Raw genomic sequence first — 18,632 nt, forward strand, 5'->3', positions numbered from 1 at the left:
TGCTTGCTGGCTCAGTCGCTAAGTCGTGTCTGATCCTTTGTGACCCCATGGACTGTAGCCCACCAGGCTCCTCTGTCCATGGATTTCCCAGGCAAGACTACTGGCAGAGGTTGCCATTTCCTTCTCCAGGGGATCTTCCTTACCCAGGAAATCAAACCCACGTCTCCTGCATTGCAGGCAGATTCTTTACCACTAAGTCACTTGGGAAACCCAGGGTAATCAGAGGGGTCCTTAAAAGTGGAAGCAGAGGCAGAAGACTGTGTCAGAGTGATGCAATGTGAGAAAGACTCCACCGACCACTGATGGCTTTGAAGCTGGAAGTGGGCCACAAGCCAAGGAATGCAAGCAACCTCTTGAAACTGAAGAAGGCAGAGAAATGGATTTTCTTAGAGCATCCAAAAAAGAACGCAGCCCTGTTGACACCTTAGCCCAGGGAGAGCCACATCAGACTTATGACCTACAGAACTCTAAAATAATAAATGTCTATTGTTTTAAGTCACTAAGTTTGTGGTAATTTGTTACAGCAACAATGAGAAACTAATACATCTCCACAATTTTTTAAAGTATGAATCATAGATATGACTTGTTGGGTCAAAGATCATGCAAAATTTAGTAATCCCTTTATATGTATTGCATTCCAGGAAGATAGTAGCAGTTTTAAATGCCATCAACAAAGAGAATTTCCAAAATCAGAGAGTATTTTTGTTTTCTAATTTTTAGTAATTGACAGGCAAAATTTGTACCTAAGTGTTTTAAATTCATTCTTATTATTGATTACTTATGATATGTGTTTATTGATTCCTCCATAGATTAGGAATATAGCAGGAATTTTTATTTCTTTTTTTGTAAATTACTTGTTCAAATTCTCTGACCATTTTTCTTTCCAGGTATTCATCTTTTCTTATTGCTTTATAAAAATAGGCATTTGTGTCACATAGGTTGAAAATGTTTGTAATTTGGCTTTATGTTTGATGTGTCAAGGTACAGAAGGTTCAACTTTTATATCATAAATCAAACTTTTACAGTTTCTGCCTTTGATGTCATATCTCAAAGTCTCTTTCTCCTTTCTACATGTACAAATATTCATCTGTATCTTCACTTAGTGTTTTTATAGCTGAACAGTATGCATTAAGAATATAACTCAGTTTCCCCTCAATGATTATCCAGCAGTCTCAACAACAAAAGGATCAACTATCTGTCCTTTCCCCACCAGAATAAGTTTAAAGATGCTATTTCAAAACAATTTCTGATATAGACTTGAATTCTCAGCTTTTTAAAATAAACTCATATTTGAAAATGAAAAAGTTGCCCCAAAATAGCAATTTTCCGTTTATTGTTCTCAATTTATCACAGTCTCATGGATTCACATTTACCCTTTAAGGTAGGAAAGGTCTAACCCTGAAAGAAATGTGAAACAAGTAAGTAACCACACCATCTCTAAAATAAAGTTATATTTTCCAGTTATAAAACACCAAAGTCTTTAGCCACAAAGCAGAGAAAGAAAAAAAATAAAAAACCCACATCCTTTGTGTTTCATTATATATTACTATCAGTACCTGAAACTAAATAGTCTCCATAAGTAAATAACAGAAGCCATGAATATTCCTTTTCCTTTCTCTTTTCCTCCTGCCATTTGTCTCCTTCTAATTCCCGGAGGTAAGACATATTTTCATATGCTTTTCAGTTTTGCTTATAAGAAAATGGAATTTCATATTGGTTTACTTTTTGTTCAATACTGTGTAAAAGTAAAAAAGAAATCATAACTTAATTTCTAATAATATTTCATGTTACTTTTAGTCTTTGCTATTGAAATGGCATATTGCTTTTTAAAATGAAAACATAACCTATTTTGTTTACAGCAAAAATATGAAAGTATAACTATATCTGGAGGGTCTCACAATTCAGGCCAGATCCACAGAGCAAAACTGGCAAGTGAAAAACCAACAAAGCCATTAAACTTGGGATAGATAGATTATTTATCAACTGGAGAGCTTAGTTACCCTCTGTCTGGTGGCTCAGACAGTAAAGAAGCCACCTGCAGTGCAGGAGTCTGGGTTCAACCCCTGGGTTGGAAAGATCCCCTGGAGAAGGGAATGGGAACCCACTCCAATATTCTTGCCTGGAGAGTTCCACGGACAGAGGAGCCTGGTGAACTACAATCCATGGGGTTGCAAGGAGTCGGACACAACAGAGCAACTAACACAACTCATAACTCTCGAATAAATCTTAAATTTTTGGTTTTCAGAATGAATTATGTTTATTTCCAGTAGTGGGAATGGTAAAGAAAGCAATAAATCAATGTAAAATAATCCAATGAACTATAATATGTGTGTGTCAACATTTAATAAAACTTACAGTTAAGTATATTCTAAGTGTTTGGCATACACTCTTCTTATGTATTATTGTTATCAGCCCAGTTTACATATGAGGAAACTAAGGCCAAAGAGGTTAAGACAATTTACTGAAGTCATCAGCTAGTAAGTAGTAGGTCTGGGATTTGAACCCAGGGTTCATGTTCTTAACCACACATTATGATATCTTATAGCTCAGTGATACCTTTAGAGCTGGGATTCTTAATGTGGGATCCATGAGCTCCTTCAAGGGCCTGAATGGGCACTAAGAAGTCTGTGACTCTCCCAAAGTGAAAGAAAGAAAGTAAAGTGAAGTAGCTCAGTTGTGTCCAACTCTTTGCGACCCCATGGACTGCAGCCTACCAGGCTCCTCCGTCCATGGGATTCTCCAGGCAAGAATACTGGAGTGGGTTGCCATTTCCTTCTTCAGGGGATCTTCCGACCCAGGGATCGAACCCAGGTCTCCCACATTGCAGGCAGATGCTTTAACCTCTGAGCCACCAGGGAAGCCCGTGACTCTCCCAAAACTGTATGCAAATATTCACAGGCATATCTGTGTCTGTACTTTATTTAGATTCTCAAACGGCTCTACATTTCAAAAATAACAAAGGTACTTCAGACAAACAGTTCTTCACAATGGATAGAGTATATTTTTTTTCACGATGAAGAACTGGATTAGAAGACTGCTTTACTATTTTATTAGTTGTGTGAACTTGGGCAAGGTAATTGCTCTGTCTAAACTTTACATTCCTTATCTCTGTATGAGAATAATAACACCCACCTTGCATTGCAGCAAACAACAGAACCAGAGTCTGAAACTTACAGTGCCTGGTAAATCATAGATGCTTTCACTATTATTGCTGCTATAGTTGTTGTTCTTTCTTCAGATTTAATACAATTTACCAAACCATCATTCCCAACAATAATTTCATCACGGAACACTGAGATTTTTAAGGTTAATAACACAATGTCCAACCCCAAACTGAGACAATGAAGCCTGTAGTAGGAAGTGAACCGCTGAGGAATGGCAGAAAAAGGAGAATGAGGTTTCTCCCCCATCTGCTCTTCCTGTATGATACTGCATAAGTCTTTAATCTTTTTGCTTTTTGAGCTTTAATAAAAGAGATTCTATTGCCTGACAGTTTCTGCCTCCCAGGGATAGGAAGGAGATGGATATTAGGTTAAAGGTGATCTGAATTCTTGAGAAAGAGAAGTAGTATTTAAATTCAAGATACTATTATCCGAAGCTATCATGGAAAATTGTAAAAACTCCGAACCACCTGGACCACTTTGATCTTCTCTCCCTGGACACAAAGTGCGTGTCTAAGTACTCGTTCTGGATCTGTTCATGATTATCAGAACTTTCTCAGGGGGACACGTAACTCGATAAGACAGGATTTCACCCTGGATCACTCTTGCAGTTTTTCCAGTATCCTGCGAGGGAATTATAGGAGGAAATGAAGTGGCCCCTCACACAAGACGCTACATGGCTCTAATCAAAGGGCTGAAACTCTGTGCGGGGGCTTTGATCAAAGAAAACTGGGTGTTGACAGCCGCTCACTGTGACCTGTAAGTGATTCTGAGCTCCTCTCACTCTACCCCCCCGGCGCGGCGGGTGGGGGGGGTCAAGGGGCGCGGGGGGGCGGGGCCGAGGCTGTCAGAGAGCTTTGAAGTCCAAAAGCAACACTAGGCAGGGATGGAGAAGAAAGTGTGCAAGCACATTCAACGTTATATGCTCTTATTATGTTTGTCTCTATAAGCAAAGGCCAGATCCTGTAGAATAAAATTGAACTGTATGACTATTTTCTCATATTATTTTTTTAACTATAAATAGCAATATTATTAACATTTTGAACATCAAAATGGTGAAAAACAGCACTCCTAACCTTATCAACTTCACATAATCACTGTTACTATTTTGCTATATTTTATTTCAGGCTTTTTTCACAAATGTATTTTACACAGTCGAGCAAGTTAAGTGTTTTCTGTGATTACAAGTGGTTTACTTACTGTGATCTAGTTAGTCTTATCCCACGTTGCTGCATATTAGATTGAACCATATATTACTGATATTTAACTGTTTGACTTTTTAAAACAGTCATTTCCTCTGGTTCAAACTAATTTTTCCCTAATTGTGATTTGAAAGTCAGAATAATGTTTATCACCTGGATAGGCTGCTGTTTTCTTCATCAGTACTTGTCGTTGGTAACTGGAACCTACTATTTCCCTGCTCACTTTAGTATAAATTGCATGAATAAAAGAAAAGACTTAAAAACTAGCCCCCCACAAAGAAGACCCAAGGAGATCTGCATTATATTGTGTCAAATGAGGATTTATCAAGTGGGAACTGCAGCACAATGTACACTGTAAAGATCACCGTCGGCTTGATTAATAGGCCCACTCAGTGCAAAGTCTGTCCAGCAAATCAAGAAAAGCTTCTGCCCATCTCTCCCAGATTAGCTATCAGTAGGTTCACAAACTAAACTTGGGGGCTAGCAGTTTATTTCCTTCTCTGTGTGTGTTTAGATTCAGTTCAGTTCAGTTCAGTCGCTCAGTTGTGTCTGACTCTTTGCGACCCCACGAATTGCAGGCCTCCCTGTCCATCACCAACTCCCAGAGTTTACCCAAACTCACGTCCATCAAGTCAGTGATGCCATCCAGCCATCTCATCCTCTGTCGTCCCCTTCTCCTCCTGCCCCCAATCCCTCCCAGCATCAGAGTCTTTTCCAATGAGTCAACTCTTCGCATGAGGTAGCCAAAGTACTGGAGCTTCAGCTTTAGCATCATTCCTTTCAAAGAACACCCAGGGCCGATCTCCTTCAGAATGGACTGGTTGGATCTCCTTGCAGTCCAAGGGACTCTCAGGAGCCTTCTCCAACACCATAGTTCAGAAGCATCAATTCTTCGGTGCTCAGCTTTCTTCCCAGTCCAACTCTCACATCCATACATGACCATTGGAGAAACCATAGCCTTGATAGACAGAACTTTATTGGCAAAATAATGTCTCTGCTTTTGAATATGCTGTCTAGGTTGGTCATAACTTTCCTTCTAAGGAGTAAGCGTCTTTTTAATTTCATGGCTGCAATCACCATCTGCACTGATTTTGGAGCCCCAAAAAATAAAGTCTGACACTGTTTCTACTGTTTCCCCATCTATTTCCCGTGAAGTGATGGGACCGGATGCCATGATCTTTGTTTTCTGAATGTTGAGCTTTAAGCCAACTTTTTCACTCTCCTCTTTCACTTTCATCAAGAGGCTTTTTAGTTCCTCTTCACTTTCTGCCATAAGGCTGGTGTCATCTGAGTATCTGAAGTTATTGATATTTCTCCCAGCAGTCTTGATTCCAGCTTATGCTTCATCCAGCCCAGCGTTTCTCATGATGTACTCTGCATAGAAGTTAAATAAGCAAGGTGACAATATACGGCCTTGACGTAATCCTTTTCCTATTTGGAACCAGCCTGTTGTTCCATGTCCAGTTCTAACTGTTGCTTCCTGACCTGCATATAGGTTTCTCAAGAGGCAGATCAGGTGGTCTGGTATTCCCATCTCTTTCAGAATTTTCCACAGTTTATTGTGATCCACATAGTCAAAGGCTTTGGCATAGTCAATAAAGCAGAAATAGATGTTTTTCTGGAACTCTCTTGCTTTTTCGATGATCCAGCAGATGTTGGCAATTGGATCTTTGGTTCCTCTGCCTTTTCTAAAACCAGCTTGAAGTTTTGTTTTTTGCTTTAGTTCTTTATTTGGCTGCATGGCATCTTTGCTGCATCAAAGAGTACCTTTCATTGTGGCATGCAGACTCTCTGGTTGTGGCTCGGTAGTTGCAGTGCACAGGCTTAGTTGCTCTGAGGCATGTGGGATCTTAGTTTCCCAACTAGGGATCGAACCTGCGTCTCCTCCACTGCAAGAGAGATTCTTAACCACTGGACAACCAGGGAAGTCCCCTAGCTTCAGCTTTAAAATTTCACTATTATGTCAAGATTCATTTCTTCAGTTCTACATATTCAGTTCTAGGCTCTTTTCCATCTTTGTCATCTTCGAGGACAAGCAAGTTACACTATCTTGTGGTAGTTACACTACCACAAAGAAATAAACCCACTACATCTGCTCTCATTCTTTGGTTCAGTCTCTAGTTCTTGGGTTCAGTCTCTAGTTCTTGGGTTGAGTTTCTTCCATTAGGTGTTGATTCCACAAATCCAAGGCAGATGGAGAAACTGGCAGCTCTTCTTTCTGCAGCAGCCCATGTGGTCAACACCCAAGCACACTTCTCCAGGCCTTGCCAACCCAATGCTCCTGCTGCTGTCAAAAGGCCTGGGATTCCCCTCCTGTTGCTTCTTCCCTGAAAAGACCTGAAGTTGAACCATCTAAGATAACACATGTCATAGGAGTTTTAGGTAAAATACCTAAAGAAAAAAAGCCTCAAAAATGCCCCCTAACTTGCTGTGCTTATTTATATATAGGAAACCATCTAAAAGAACTGATTGGATTTAATAAATTAAATTCATACTTAATTTCATCTGTTCTGTCACATAAATTATATCGTGCTTGTTTTTTCCAGGAAGGGAAATCCTCAAGTTATTCTTGGGGCCCACTCTACATCCCATAAAGAGAAACTTGACCAAGTATTTTCCATTAAAAAGGCAATTCCCTACCCATGCTTTGATCCACAGACATTTGAAGGGGATCTTCAACTACTTCAGGTAAACATGTTTTTTTTTTTTTTTCAATAACTATTTTGAAATTGCAAAATTTTGAAATTTGGTCAGTTTAACCCGAAACCAGTTTTACACACTGGCCTCATAGTCAAGACTGGCTAATGCCAGGATGTAGGGGTAAGAAGCATAGCGGAGACCCAACATAATTACAAAAATGTTCACCTTCTTGGAAGTCAGTTCAATTTAACAAATATTGACAAAAGTCCTACTGTGGTAAGACCTGTCAATCCAAAGTGATAATGCCACCAGCAACTCAATTACAGTCAAACCAAGTTACATTTGTTGACTCTTGCTCAGCAAGGGTGACTGCACACCATTAGGAACCATGGAGGGGCTTGTAAGAGTGTTAGATGGGACTTATCCCAGGATTTGGACTCATGTCAGATGAGAAGGAGTATTCTAGGAAGTAGGAGTTTGCTCTGAACTGACTATTGTCAGGAAGTGGGGTAATTCTATGATGGAGCATCTCAGTGAATCTTACTTACCTAGAAGGCTAAATCTGTGATTGATAAGAAGCAGCGGCCACTCATTTTAGCCAATAGGAGGCGTTTGGTCACTTTTGTGGTGGGCACAATGACCTTACTTTTGCCTGTACTCAAATATGGCTGCAAAGTGGCCTGGAGTCTTGCTCCTTTCTTTAGGCTCACCTTGTCTGATATTAAAAGCAAAAGTATTAGTTGCTCAGTCGTGTCCAATTCTTGTGATTCTTGTGACCCTGTGGAGTGTAGCCCACCAGCCTTCTCTGTCTATGGAATTCTCCAGACAAGAATCCTGGAGTGGTTTGCCATTCCCTTCTCCAAAGGATCTTCCCGACCCAGGGATCGAACCCAGGTCTCTTGCATTGCAGGCAGATTCTTTACTGTCTGAGCCACCAGGGAAGTCCTATCTGATACTGGTGGTCTATAAAAGTGTTCATGATCAGTAGGAAAAGTTGTGGCCCAGCTGTAAGTGCCAGTTAGATTTTCCCTCTTCATAAGATAAACAGGTGCTGTTCTCAAAGTGTTCACAGTTTCTAGTGGGAGAGACAGACAAATATATCAACAGTTCTGACCTGGCTGTATGTGACTCATCAGTGATGGAGATGACTAAGAAAGGGGCTCTGAGGGAACACCGGCCGTGTCCAGGTGGTCAGGGAAGCTTTCTTAAAGAAGGTACAGGAGTCAGGAGGCAAAAAGAGGAAAGGGCCTTCCAGGCAGGAAGTATAAGAGGAGTCTTTAGTGGAAAATGCATTTGGAGGAAGAGGGAAGAAAGGGAAGTTATCATGAAATTTAAGAAAGAGGGAACCCAGACATTGTAAACCATGGGAAGAAGTTTGAACTTTATGGGGAAGGAAATGGGAAAGTATTTTAAGCAGGGCAGTGACATGATCAGACTTGTTTTTAGGAGGATTACCTGACGGCTATGCAGAAAGTATGATCGAAGAGGCAGAATTGGGCAGAGTGTGCAATCCCCAGTCGTCCAGAGGGGGTTGAGTAGAAATTTCCCCAGCAAGACTTAAGAGGAAGCTCCAGGAATCCACACGTTCCCATATCAGGAGTAAAGAGAGGACCTAGAGCTTTGTATGCTTCTGGCAAACTCCCCACACTCCTTGCCCCCCGTACTTATCAGTGACCCTCACACTTTCTGCCTTGAGACTCTAGCCCCTGTCTCTCTCTGAGGTCTCCTCTCCTCCCCCATACTCTAATTCCCTCCCGTCCAACTTCCTGCACGGGGCAACGTAACTCCTTCCCCCGCCCAGTAGAGGGCGCTACCTGGCCTGCTTCCCTCCTGCCTTTTTCTCCACCGCAGGGCACTTATATATTAAATACTTTAGATTGTTTGTCTGTCTCCCTCAGTGCGATGTCAACTTCAAAGAACAGATATTTTTATCTTTTTATTTCTCCCCTATACCAGGGAGTATAGTGCCTAGTACACAGTAGACCTTCCATAAATATTTTGTGAATAATTTTGGATAAGGAATGGAATTAAGCCAGACAGTGGCAAACCCATCAAGGGAAAAGATTCTGAACTCAGGTTTCAAGAAAGTGGTAGCAGTGGTGAAGTCTCCTTTAGGACTTAAATATCTTTACAAGAGTGTGCAGTGAGTAAGGGGTGCGAAGTAGAGTCAGGAAACCCTCTCACCTCTGACACTGTGGCTAGAAAGGCGAGGTTGCTGAAGAAATCTTAAAGAGGATGTCAGGACCTCCCCACGCTTAACCTTCCAGTGTGAAAACCTACTGATGTGCCCATCACTGGTCTGTGTGCCTGACCCCAGGAGAGCTGTCTACAGGTATATGCATCCTGACTCCAATTCTGATCCATTCATTCAGACCTGAAGTCCTTTCTGGGGGTTCTGCTGCCTCCTTGTCAATCCAACCAGATAACAAGCATGAAGACTTGAGAGGGTATGAGCAGGACAGAAGGACAGGTGTTGCACGTGGGCATTTGAAGTTCTGTGGAAAGAGTTTAGGCTGTGGCCCTTTCTTTTTCTAAATTCTAATCGGCGGGGGCGCACATCACCGACTCAGAGGGGGCACTGAGGAAGTGGGGCCTGTCTAATGTCAGGAAGTGGGGCCTGAAAGCAATGCAACGGTAGGAATGTGGCAGTGGACTCTGCTGCTGTGCTCCTGTGTGTTTAGAAGGTCCGCAGTACTAGGACTCCCTACAGCTTGAGGCAAGAAGAAAAGAACTAGAATTATCTTCCTCTACTCTCTTCTCAACTTCTATCACCCTCCCTACTCTCCTGACCTTGAATTTTCAGAAGAAAAAGAGAGAAAGCAAGGTAGTGAGGCAAGAAGAGGGTTTGGCGAATGAAAGCAAAGGGCAGAGTGTGCGTGAGCCCTCGAAGGCAGTGCAGGTGGGTTGCGTTTGCTCAGAAGAGGGGAAGCCACGTTTCCACTGAAGTGGAAAATGTCACTGACCCCTTTCCCACCCTGCCCCACTGCACCTGGGGCTCTGGTTTCCTTTCATTGGCCTTGGTATCAGTCAGTTCACAAACTTAAGATCACCTGAATAAAATAATGATTGGGCGCTCCAACCCAGCTTTTCAGCCGCAGAACTGTCAGCCACCACCAATAAAATTTCATCATTGATGGGTCAACTGACTGACGTTTACTGGACTATCCTAACAAAACATGCCTGAAAAGGTATGCTGTGACTTTAAAAAACAAATAACTGATGGTCAATTCGGTTGGAACATGTTTTGATTTATATTCTTCATAAGAACATGCTAAATAAGCAAGTTATCTATTTAAGTCAGAGCTGTTTTCTGGGTTTGTTTACTGTTGTCCTTGCCTTAAACTGCGTCTTCTGTCTCTTTTCTAGCTGGAAGGTAAAGCAACTATGACCAAAGCTGTAGGAATACTTCAGCTACCAAGAGCAGGAGACGATGTCAAACCCCACACCAAGTGTCATGTGGCAGGATGGGGAAGCACCAAAAAAGACGCATGTCAAATGTCTAATGCCTTGAGAGAAGCCAACGTTACAGTGATGGATAGGAAAATATGCAATGATGCCCAGCACTATAATTTTAATCCAGTTATTGATCTCAGTATGATCTGTGCTGGTGGTAGAAAAGGTGAAGATGATTCATGTGAAGTAAGTAAATTAAAACTTTAACCATGTGGGGCAATGGGAAGTCAGGTTAAATAGCATGCCTAAGAAGAACACGGAGGACTGTTGTGATTCCTTCTTATATCCGAGGCGTGAAAGAATGTCTGCTTGACACTGGGCTGCTGTGTGCTCCCTTGTCCCAGGTGAAACCTACCATCCAGGGAAACTCCTCTCATTACCACAGATCAGGATCGCATTTAACCACCACTTATGGTGCTGTGGGCTTCCCTGGTGGCTCAGATGGTGAAGAATCCGCCTGCAGTGCAGGAGACCTGGGTTTGATCCCTAGGTTAGGAAGATCCCCTGAGGGAGGGCATGGCAACCCACTCCAGTATTCTTGCCTGAAGAATCCCCATAAACAGAGGATGCTGGCAGGCTACAGTCCATGGGGTTGCAAAGAGTTAGACACAATTAAGCAACTAAGCACCGCACAGCACATGGATTCTATCCTGCTGATCATGACAGCTGGCATTTATTAGATGCCAAGAACTATACTAAGTTGTATATTCTATGCCAGTTGATCCTCAAATAGCCCCATGGGATAGACACTATTATTATCAATCCTATTATATAGATGGGGCTTCCCCGGTGGCACAGTGGTAAAGAATCCTCCTGCCTTGGGTCAGGAAGGTTCCCTGGAGGAGGGCAAGGCAACTCACTCCAATATCTTTGCCTGGGAAATCCCACGGACAGAGGAGCCTGGCAAGCGACAGTCTACGGGATCGAAAAAATGTCAGACACGACTTAGCGACTAAACAACAAATTTTACAGATGGGGAAATTAAGACATAGAAAGTTACTTAACTTCCCAAGTTAGATAACGGCAGTCAGTAGGGTGGACCTGGACTTGAACCCAGGCCATCTGACTCCCAACTCCTGCATTGTTCTGCCTCTCCGTGTACCAAGAATAGGCTTGACCAGGGTTTGGCCTTATTTAGAACTCATGTTCCAAAAGTGGTTTGCAGGGTCAGAGAATATGAAATGAGAACTGACAACCTGGAAAAGAGTGCTAAAACTTGTTTGAACTCTCACAAGTACTCTTTGGTCTGAGATGGCTTACCCTGTGTCCTTCTTTAAAGCAGGATGTAATTCAAATCCCATCTCATGCCTCAGGCAGTCCCAACATCCCGTCTCTTCCCCTAACAGCTACTGACCAAGAAAAGGGGATACAGGGCGACTGAGGGAGACAGTTACTTTCACTGTTAAAGGCTTCCCTTGCTGCTCTTTGTTTTACCAATGAAAATAAATTTTGCACATCTCCAGAATTGTCTTTTGCAAAAGGGAAATGATTGGAAAATATTAACAGATCTGTGTAATTGATGCTGAGGGCAGACGATTAATAAAAGAGACATAAATTAGCCTTTAAGGAAAGAGAGAAAATGTGTGAGTGAATGAGTGAATAAATGAATGACTAAAAGGGTAATTAAATATCCTTGGAAAGCTGCTTCTGCTGCTGCTAAGTCTCTTCAGTCGTGTCCGACTCTGTGTGACCCCATAGACAGCAGCCCACCAGGCTCCCCCATCCCTGGGATTCTCTAGGCAAGAATACTGGAGTGGGTTGCCATTTCCTTCTCCAATGCATGAAAGTGAAAAGTGAAAGTGAAGTCGCTCAGTTGAGTCCGACTCTTAGTGACCCCATGGACTGCAGCCCACCAGGCTCCTCCATCCATGGGATTTTCCAGGCAAGAGTACTGGAGTGGGGTGCCATTGCCTTCTCCAATCCTTGGAAAGCACTCCTGTCTAAATCATGTAACTCTCTGTTTCAGGGGGATTCTGGAGGTCCTCTGATATGTGATAATGTTTTCAGAGGTGTCACTTCCTTTGGCAAGTGTGGTAACCCCCAGAAGCCTGGCATCTACATCCTCCTTACCAAAAAACACCTCAACTGGATAAAGAAAACCATTGCAGGAGCCGTATAACATTTCCACTTCAAAGCAGAAAATCAAAGTAACCAAGTGAAAGGGTTTTAAACTTGATCTATCCGAAGAAGCATCTTGCAACCCTCTGAACTTCATATACAAAATGCCGCCTGTCTAAAATAAATTCAGCAATGAAAGAAATGACCTCCTACTATCACTCTTCCCCAATTAGCAAAGACTGAGTCATCACATGTTCTCTATCCATGGTGAGAGATGTCCCGAGAAAAACTTCTCCAATTCCGTGACTTTTTGTTTTATTCAGAATTTGGACTGTCACTTTTGTGTTCGTTCTTAAAAGGAAGTCAATCTCGAGAAAGTTAGAATATTCTTTCTTCCAAATGAAGATCCAAAATATTTCTGTTCTTAGAAATTCAGAGCCTGATATTGTATTCAGTGTGAGAGTAAAGACAGAGATAAGGAGGGATTATTCGCTTCTTACTATATACTTCTGCATTGCTTAACTTCTTACAAAAATTCTAATTATGAATACTGTGGGGAAGTATTCATAAAATGCAGTGTGTGTTTTAGATAGTGGGAAAATTTAGAATTTGAGGTTAGAGATAATTCAGGGAAACTGCATCACTTATTAATTACAAGTAGATTAAAATTACATAGATGAGTAGGCTGCAGTCCAGCCAGTACTTTGGTAGGTATTTTGCTTTAGCTAGACAATTTATATATGCAATCACTAAGCTTAGTTCTATGTTATTCTTGATAGACTGTGATATATAATAAATAAAGATGCCTTTTTTATTACCTACCATTTATAATCACATCTTTTTGTTGCACTGTTTCTCCAAAGAGCTAATTTATAAATGCTCATTCTGTAATAATTCTGGCTGATTTATCCAATTTAATTCCTCAAACATTTCCTGGGGGCCCACCATGTGCCAGGCATTCTGTCCAGATTTATAAATATTAAGACGTGACCACTGCTTTCAAAATGTTTGAAGTCTAGTAGGAAGCAAGGAGAAATCCATAAGTATGAGGACATCTGCTTTGGGTTCTAAAGAACAAGTTAACACAGTAAGGCTACCTACTGTGTTGAGAAGTGATGGGGGAAAGATAAACAATATTTCACACTCCCAGAAGCCATCCCAATTATCTCTCAGAGTCTTCCTCCTGAGATCTGCCCTATGTTAAGACAGACCAATACAAATTTTGGATTCCCGACTAGAATGCCACAGACACCACAGCAATCTGGTGGGAAGATCACTGGTCTACAGGTCGGACACCGGCTCCATCACTAGACAGTGTAAGACCTTGAGCAGAGTATTAGTCTGTGCCTCCATTTTCACATCTATAAACTGAAAATCTGTGGAGGGACTTCACTGGTGGCTCAGTGGCAAAGAATTCAAGCTCCCAGTGCAGGGAGCCCAGGTTTGATTCCTTGTCAGGGAACTAGATCCCACATGCTGCAACTAAGACTCGGCATAGCCAAATAAAGAAAGAAACAGACATTTCTGTGTATCCAATGAGAAAATTCCAAATATTGAATGCTTTCTATCTGCAAGACACTCAGTCCTAAGCAACCTCCCCACTGGTGACACTGAGACAACTTGTACAAAAGTGACCTGTACTGTCCTTAGCAGAAACCCAACCACAGAAGCAATTTATCTGCAGCGTTGATTGATGGAGTAAGCAGAGCAACGAACCTGGGCCAGAGGTCCTAACTTCACTCTGCCTCTAACTCACCACACAACTCTGAAGAACTCATTCAAGCTCTCTGGCTCCCGTGTCCTCAATTTGTCATGAGCAGAGTGGCCAATAATCACCCAGATCCAAAAATGTATTAATAAAAAATCCTCTAACAGAGGCCTTTGCACAAACATTAAGAACAATGAACTTACCACAGTGTACAAGGCCCTGCGCAAGCTGGCATCTCTGTACTCACTTCACTCCGGCTGTGCCAAGATTCTCTCCTCAGTCACACACACACACACACACACACACACCAGGATCTGTGCCCTCACACACACCCTCACATATGTCCCCACCCTCACAGGCACTCACACGCACACCTGCACACACACCCACTCCCCACTAGGTTTTCTCAGTTTGGCTTTAATGTTGGCTGCTCAAATGGCAACCCACTCCAGTGTTCTTGCCTGGAGAATCCTGTGGACAGAGGAGCCTGGTGGGCTGCCGTCCATGGGGTCACGCAGGGTCGGACACGACTGAAGCAGCTTGGCATGGCACGGCATCCTCTCAGAGTCAGACCCTCTCTTAGTATTCTCCACTTCAGAACCAAGTTTTGTTCCTTTCAGTTCAGTTCAGTCGCTCAGTCGTGTCCGATTCTTTGCGACCTCATGAACCGCAGCACGCCAGGCCTCCCTGCCCATCACGAACACAATTTTAAAACATTTCATATGTTTATAAATTTCTTTCTTAGTAGACTCTATGCTCCATAAGGCAAAAATTAAATGTTTATTCACCTTTATGTCTTATCTCCAGCATTTAGCACTGTGTCTGGTACCTCAGAGGTGTGCAATTAATATTTATGTAATGCATTAATTAATGTGATTCCAGGCCTTGTCCTCAACAGCTGATTCACTTCTCTATGACCATGGAAAGAGGACAGCAAATTCAAATATAAATGCATATAATAGCATGCATTGCTCTTTTGGAAAATATTAATTCATTGAGTTATGTAGATTTTCCAAGTTCTGACGCATTCATTGCACAATATTTTAAAAATACATTTGTTAATATCACTACCATCTGATTGGGAAAGTCCTTAAGTATTGGGAAGATGTCAAGCTTGTGAAAGCAGATACAAGTGTTTCCAAAACTCTAATTTTATCGTTAGCAACAAACATTGTCAGTTGTTTTCTCTTAAGTGATAGTTTCACTTCATTCATATTTGAGAAACTGTCATTAAATATCAAAGTCTGAATAATCATATTTTGTCTGTCGGCTTTCTTTTTTTCTTAATTTTACTGCAGTATAGTTGATTTACAATGTTGTATCAGCTTCTTGTTGTTGTTCAGTCTCTTGGTCATGTCTGACTCTCTGCGACCCCATGGACTGCAGCACGCCAGGCTTCCCTGTCCTTCACTATCTCCCAGAGTTTGCTCACACTGTCAGTATGCCATCCAACCATCTCATCCTCTGTCGCCGCTGCTGCATAGCAAAAATGAATCAGCATTCTTTCAAATAAAAATAGTATTCCATGAAAGAGATAGATCAATGAGCAACTCAATTACACTAGTGTTTTTCATCAAAGCAACCATAGTACTTTAATGTGCAACCAACATGCTTCCCACATACACTGCACACTTCCCACATCACAGAGAATATTAAGAAGACTTTTACTACAGACATTTACTATTGTGTCTATACCTGTGTGTTAACATTTTCACTAATGTCACAAAGGCAATGATGGGGAAAATTGCTGGTGTCTTAGCAGTTTTACTACAGAGTAGTAACACTAAAATTTACTACAGGGTAAAGATGTGTCAATTTTTTTTAATTTTGCTGTTTCTGCTGTCTCATCAAAGACGTTCTTCATTGAAACTGGTTTTCTTTTCTGAGAGTGTCTGACAATGAATACAGTGACTATTAGTACAGTCTGATGCTACTGCATTGATTTGTGCTAAGACACCAGCAGTTTTCCCCATCATTGCCTTTATGACATTAGTGAAAATGTTAACACACAGGTATAGAAACAAGCAACATCTTAGCATTATTATGAAAATTAATTTAATCTCACAGACCCCTGAAAAAGTTTCAGGAACACGCAGGGGTCCACCAACCACACTTTGAGAACTACTGGCTTACAATATTGTAAAGGCTCACTCATAACTGGAATAAATTAAACATTTTCCCAAGAGTATAAATAGGTAGCCTTAATTTACAATTTTTTAAATTTATACTTATAGGACTCTCCTGGTGGCACATGAAAAGAAACTCAACATTAGTCATCAGTCATTGCAGAAATGCAAATCAAGACCACAATTAGAAACTTCTTCACACTCACTATAATAGCAATTGTAAAAAATAATACTAATAGCAACTATTGACAATAGTTTAGAAACCTGAAATCTTCATACATTGTTAATGCAATATAAAATGATTCAGCCACTTTAAAAAGTAGAAGTTCTTCAAGATGCTAAACATAGCTAAAATATGACATAGTCATCCCACTCTTAGGTTTATGCCCCACCCCCCAGATGAAAACATATGTCCACACAAAAACATGGCATTATTCATAATAGGTAAAAAGTAGAAACAACAAAAAGCATATCAGCTGCTAAACTGGCAAATAAAATATACTTCCATGTGATGGAATATTATTTGACAATAAAAAGGAATTAAAAGCATCAAGCTAAGTGAAAGAAATCAATCACAGAAGACCACATACTGGGCATTTCCATTTATATGAAATGTCCAAAGCAGGCAAGTCTAAGAAGCCAGAAGTTAGATTAGAAGTTGTCTAGGGCAGGGGAGTCAGGGAAAGGAGGGTAATGCTGAGTGACTGTTAATGGCTATGAGACTTTCTTGGGGAATGATAAGTGTTCTAGAATCAGATTATGGTGATGGTTGCACAACTCAAAATAGCTTGAAAGCCAGTGAATGATACACGTCAAATGAGTGAACTTGATAGTATGTAAATTATATCTCAAAAGCTGTTAAAAATCATCATGAGGTATTTCCATGCGTGGTCCAGTGCTTAAGAGCCCCCCCTGTTAGTTCAGGGGCACGGGTTCCTCCCTGGTCTGAGAAGATCCCACATGCCACAGGATAACTAAGCCTGTGCTCCACAACTACTGTGCCTTCACTCTAAGACCTGTGCTCCACACAAGAGAAGCCACTGCAAAGAGAAGCTCCTGCACTACAGAGTAGCCCCTGCTCACTGCAACTAGAGAAAGCCCACATGCAGCAAGAAAGCCCTAGAACAGTCAAAAACAAAATCAATAAATACCTTTTTAAACATTACCATATGTCAAGGGAGGGTAAGCATAGTCACATAAAAAGAAACAGAACTATATAAAATTTCCTTTAGGAAATTTTCAGTAGCTTATAGTCAATTAAAAATTGAGGTTTTTAGTCTGCGTTAAAATTATTCACCAAAACCAGAAGCAGGGTATCCCACTGTTTTACTGAAAATGATTCACCTTTGATGCACCAGTGATAGCTGAGAAAAAGAAACACAGGGGTCTCAGTGGGGTTTCCTTCCAAGGTCACGTGATTTCTGAAAAAGCAAGCTCTGAGTTTGAAAGCCTCAGGGTGTTAACTCTGGGGATGGCTGGTTAACAGCCAACACCCTGATCAAACACATTACTATTTATGTAGTATAATAAAGACCACATCCTCAGCTCAGAAAAAGAGCTGATGACATTTCTAATAGAAAGCATACTGAATACTGACTGTTCCTTCAGAGACAGAGAATGATCCTTCTTAGAGCTGTTCTCCAATATCGGAACAAAATAGTGATATCTGACTCCCATTTTCCTTTCTTAGCTAAATCCAGAAAGAAGGAAGGGAGAGAGGAAAGGAAGAAGGGAGAGAGGAAGGGAAGGAGGGAGGGAGGAGAAATTCAGATACTCTCACATGTCTAAAGCTGTAAAATCAAACCGTCAGGGGAAGCACAACCAGAGGCCGGCGTGGAAAAAACCAGTGCTCCCTAACCCCACCTGCCAGATTCCAGGTAGGGGCACAACAAATTACCTCAACAAAGTGGAGAAGGAAAATCCAGGCAGGAACTTACGAATAAATAAGATTCCCTCCTGCATTTCCATGTGTACTTGGCCAATTCATTCTTGCAAAATCCTAGGTGATAACTAAAAAGACATTTGGCTAGTGACCAATTTTTAGGTGACCGATTTTAAATCTCTGATTAAAGACTATAAAGAGCTTTCATTTATGATAGGTAATGGATAGAGGAGATAATGTTGTGATGAAAACTAGAATGCTCAAAATCTCAGTTGAAACATTTGAGGTCTCTTCTTGTATACTATCTTCTGATGGCAACAAAGCCCCATAGTCCCCGCCTGCCATGGATTTACAACCCTCTCCCGGCAGAGGTCCTCACCGAGGGGGGGGTCACACCCTCCG

General features: G+C 41.4%; 1 protein-coding gene across 1 annotated transcript; it reads left to right on the forward strand.

Moving 5' to 3' along the window:
* Nucleotides 1–1,325: 1,325 nt before the first annotated feature.
* Nucleotides 1,326–13,335, forward strand: LOC120879510 (granzyme A). Its single transcript, XM_040262525.1, has 5 exons — nucleotides 1,326–1,656; nucleotides 3,773–3,920; nucleotides 6,910–7,051; nucleotides 10,370–10,642; nucleotides 12,423–13,335. Exons 1-5 carry the CDS (start codon nucleotides 1,596–1,598, stop codon nucleotides 12,573–12,575), a joined length of 777 nt encoding a protein of 258 aa, XP_040118459.1. The 5' UTR covers nucleotides 1,326–1,595; the 3' UTR covers nucleotides 12,576–13,335.
* The last annotated feature ends 5,297 nt before the right edge of the window (nucleotides 13,336–18,632 follow it).

This window comes from Oryx dammah, unplaced genomic scaffold (assembly GCF_014754425.2).
Source record: "Oryx dammah isolate SB20612 unplaced genomic scaffold, SCBI_Odam_1.1 HiC_scaffold_20, whole genome shotgun sequence".
NCBI lineage: Eukaryota > Metazoa > Chordata > Mammalia > Artiodactyla > Bovidae > Oryx > Oryx dammah.

Coding starts and splice junctions, on each gene's coding strand:
- LOC120879510 (XM_040262525.1), top strand. CDS start 1,596: ATGAATATTCCTTTTCCTTTCTCTTTTCCTCCTGCCATTTGTCTCCTT. Junction 3,921..6,909: donor ACAGCCGCTCACTGTGACCT/GTAAGTGATTCT, acceptor TGTTTTTTCCAG/GAAGGGAAATCCTCAAGTTA. Junction 7,052..10,369: donor GGGATCTTCAACTACTTCAG/GTAAACATGTTT, acceptor TCTCTTTTCTAG/CTGGAAGGTAAAGCAACTAT.